The sequence below is a fragment of the Tachysurus fulvidraco genome, chromosome 2, assembly GCF_022655615.1.
Source record: "Tachysurus fulvidraco isolate hzauxx_2018 chromosome 2, HZAU_PFXX_2.0, whole genome shotgun sequence".
NCBI lineage: Eukaryota > Metazoa > Chordata > Actinopteri > Siluriformes > Bagridae > Tachysurus > Tachysurus fulvidraco.
In genome coordinates, this window is record NC_062519.1 from 850,259 (window position 1) to 852,758 (window position 2,500).

Sequence of the window (2,500 nt, forward strand, 5' to 3'; positions counted from 1 at the left end):
ACACAGTAACTGCACACTGTAACTACACACAGTAACTGCACACAGTAACTACACACAGTAACTGCACACAGTAACTGCACACTGTAACTACACACTGTAACTGCACACAGTAACTGCACACTGTAACTGCACACTGTAACTACACACAGTAACTACACACAGTAACTACACACTGTAACTGCACACAGTAACTACACACAGTAACTGCACACTGTAACTACACACAGTAACTACACACAGTAACTACACACAGTAACTACACACTGTAACTACACACAGTACTGCACACAGTAACTACACACAGTAACTACACACTGTAACTGCACACTGTAACTACACACAGTAACTACACACTGTAACTGCACACAGTAACTACACACAGTAACTACACACTGTAACTACACACAGTAACTATACACAGTAACTACACACAGTAACTACACACAGTAACTACACACTAACACACAGTAACTACACACAGTAACTATACACTGTAACTACACACAGTACTGCACACAGTAACTACACACAGTAACTACACACTGTAACTGCACACAGTAACTGCACACAGTAACTACACACAGTAACTACACACTGTAACTCACTAACACACCTGACTAGCGGTACAGTTAGAGAGACACTGCTTTCCATCAGCTGCCAGGTAGAAGTTAGTAGGACATGCGCACTTGTGTCCTCCCCCCGGAGACAGCAGACACAGGTTACTGCAGCCGCCGTTGTCCTTCTGACACGGGTGACCTGTCACTACAGGGGTACACAACAATACACAACATCTTTTACTGTACACAACAATACACAACATCTTTTACTGGACACAAAACTGTGGAGACGTGAACTGACACAATACAGACCTACAGACAAGTTACTGTACACTACAGCACTAAACACCAGCACTACACAATACACACTACACACACAATAGTACTTAACACACTGCACTACACACACCCTCGGGCTGTCTGTAAGGATGGTAGATGTGGATGTCCATGGGTCGGTGCAGTGTGTTGATCAGGAGGCTTTTATTAGTGCCGAGTGTTTTATGAGCTCGATTGATGGATTTTGTTTCCCAGTCGGTCCAGTAGATAAACTCCTCAAACAGAGTCATGGCAAAGATGTGAGGAATGTCCTGATTTAGCACTGTAACACACACACACACACACACACACACACACACACACACACACACACACACACACACACACACACAGATTATATATCATAGAGGAAGAAATCTCATTTAGTACTGAAGCATTAATTTGTCACATATACACTAAAGCACAGTGAAAATCTTTCTTCACTCACATGTGTGTGTGTGTGTGTGTGTATCAGGATCTTCTTGTATGTGTGTGTGTGTGTGCGTGTGTGTGTGTGTATCAGGGTCTACTTGTGTGTGTGTGTGTGTGTGTGTGTGTGTGTGTGTGTATCAGGATCTACTTGTATGTGTGTGTGTGTGCGTGTGTGTGTGTGTGTATCAGGATCTTCTTGTATGTGTGTGTGTGTGTGCGTGTGTGTGTGTGTATCAGGGTCTACTTGTGTGTGTGTGTGTGTGTGTGTGTGTGTGTGTGTGTGTGTGTATCAGGATCTACTTGTATGTGTGTGTGTGTGTGTGTGTGCGTGTGTGTGTGTGTGTATCAGGGTCTACTTGTATGTGTGTGTGTGTGTGTGTATCAGGATCTACTTGTATGTGTGTGTGTGTGTGCGTGTGTGTGTGTGTATCAGGGTCTACTTGTGTGTGTGTGTGTGTGTGTGTGTGTGTGTGTGTGTGTGTGTATACCTGTGTGTCGGTTAGTGCCGTCCAGGTTGGCGAACTCGATGTAATCCTCTCGGGCATCTGCCCAGTAAATGCGGTTGTTAATGAAGTCCAGAGTTAATCCGTTTGGCCACGTGATCCTCTCCTGTACGATCACACTGCGGTTACTGCCGTCCATCCCGATACGGCCGATATGAGGATTATCTCCCCAGTCTGACCAGAACAGGTACCTAAGGGGAACAAAACTTCAGTGTCTGTGTGTGTGTGCGTGTGTGTGTGTGTGTGTGTGTGTGTGTGTGTGTGTGTGTGTCTGTGTCTAGGTCTCTGTGTGTGTCTGTGTGTGTGTGTGTGTGTGTGTGTCTGTGTGTGTGTTTGTATGTGTATGTGTCTAGGTCTCTGTGTGTGTCTGTGTGTGTGTGGGTGTGTGTGTGTGTGTGTCTGTGTGTGGGTGTGTGTGCGTATATATGTCTGAGTGTGTGTATGTGTATCTGAGTCTGTGTGTGTGTATCTGTGTGTTTGAATGTGTATATGTCTAAGTCTCTGTGTGTGAGTGTGTGTGTATGGGTGTTTGTATGTATGTCTGAGTGTGTGTGTATGTGTATCTGAGTCTATCTGTGTGTGTGTTTGTGTGTGTGTGTGTATATATGTGTGTCTGTGTCTGTGTGTGTGTATGTGTATATGTGTGTCTGTGTCTCTGTGTGTGTGTATATGTATGTCTGTGTGTGTGTGTGT

General features: G+C 44.7%; 1 protein-coding gene across 1 annotated transcript in view; it reads right to left on the reverse strand.

The window, feature by feature from the left end:
* Positions 1-2,500, reverse strand: part of lrp1aa (low density lipoprotein receptor-related protein 1Aa) — a 115,642-nt gene that overhangs the window by 21,826 nt on the left and 91,316 nt on the right. The window contains exons 59-61 of the mRNA XM_047810472.1: positions 1,793-1,998; positions 967-1,155; positions 614-762 (exon numbers count right to left, since the gene is read on the reverse strand). Coding sequence (XP_047666428.1) covers positions 614-762; positions 967-1,155; positions 1,793-1,998 — 544 coding nt within the window. The remainder of the gene's footprint in view (positions 1-613; positions 763-966; positions 1,156-1,792; positions 1,999-2,500) is intronic.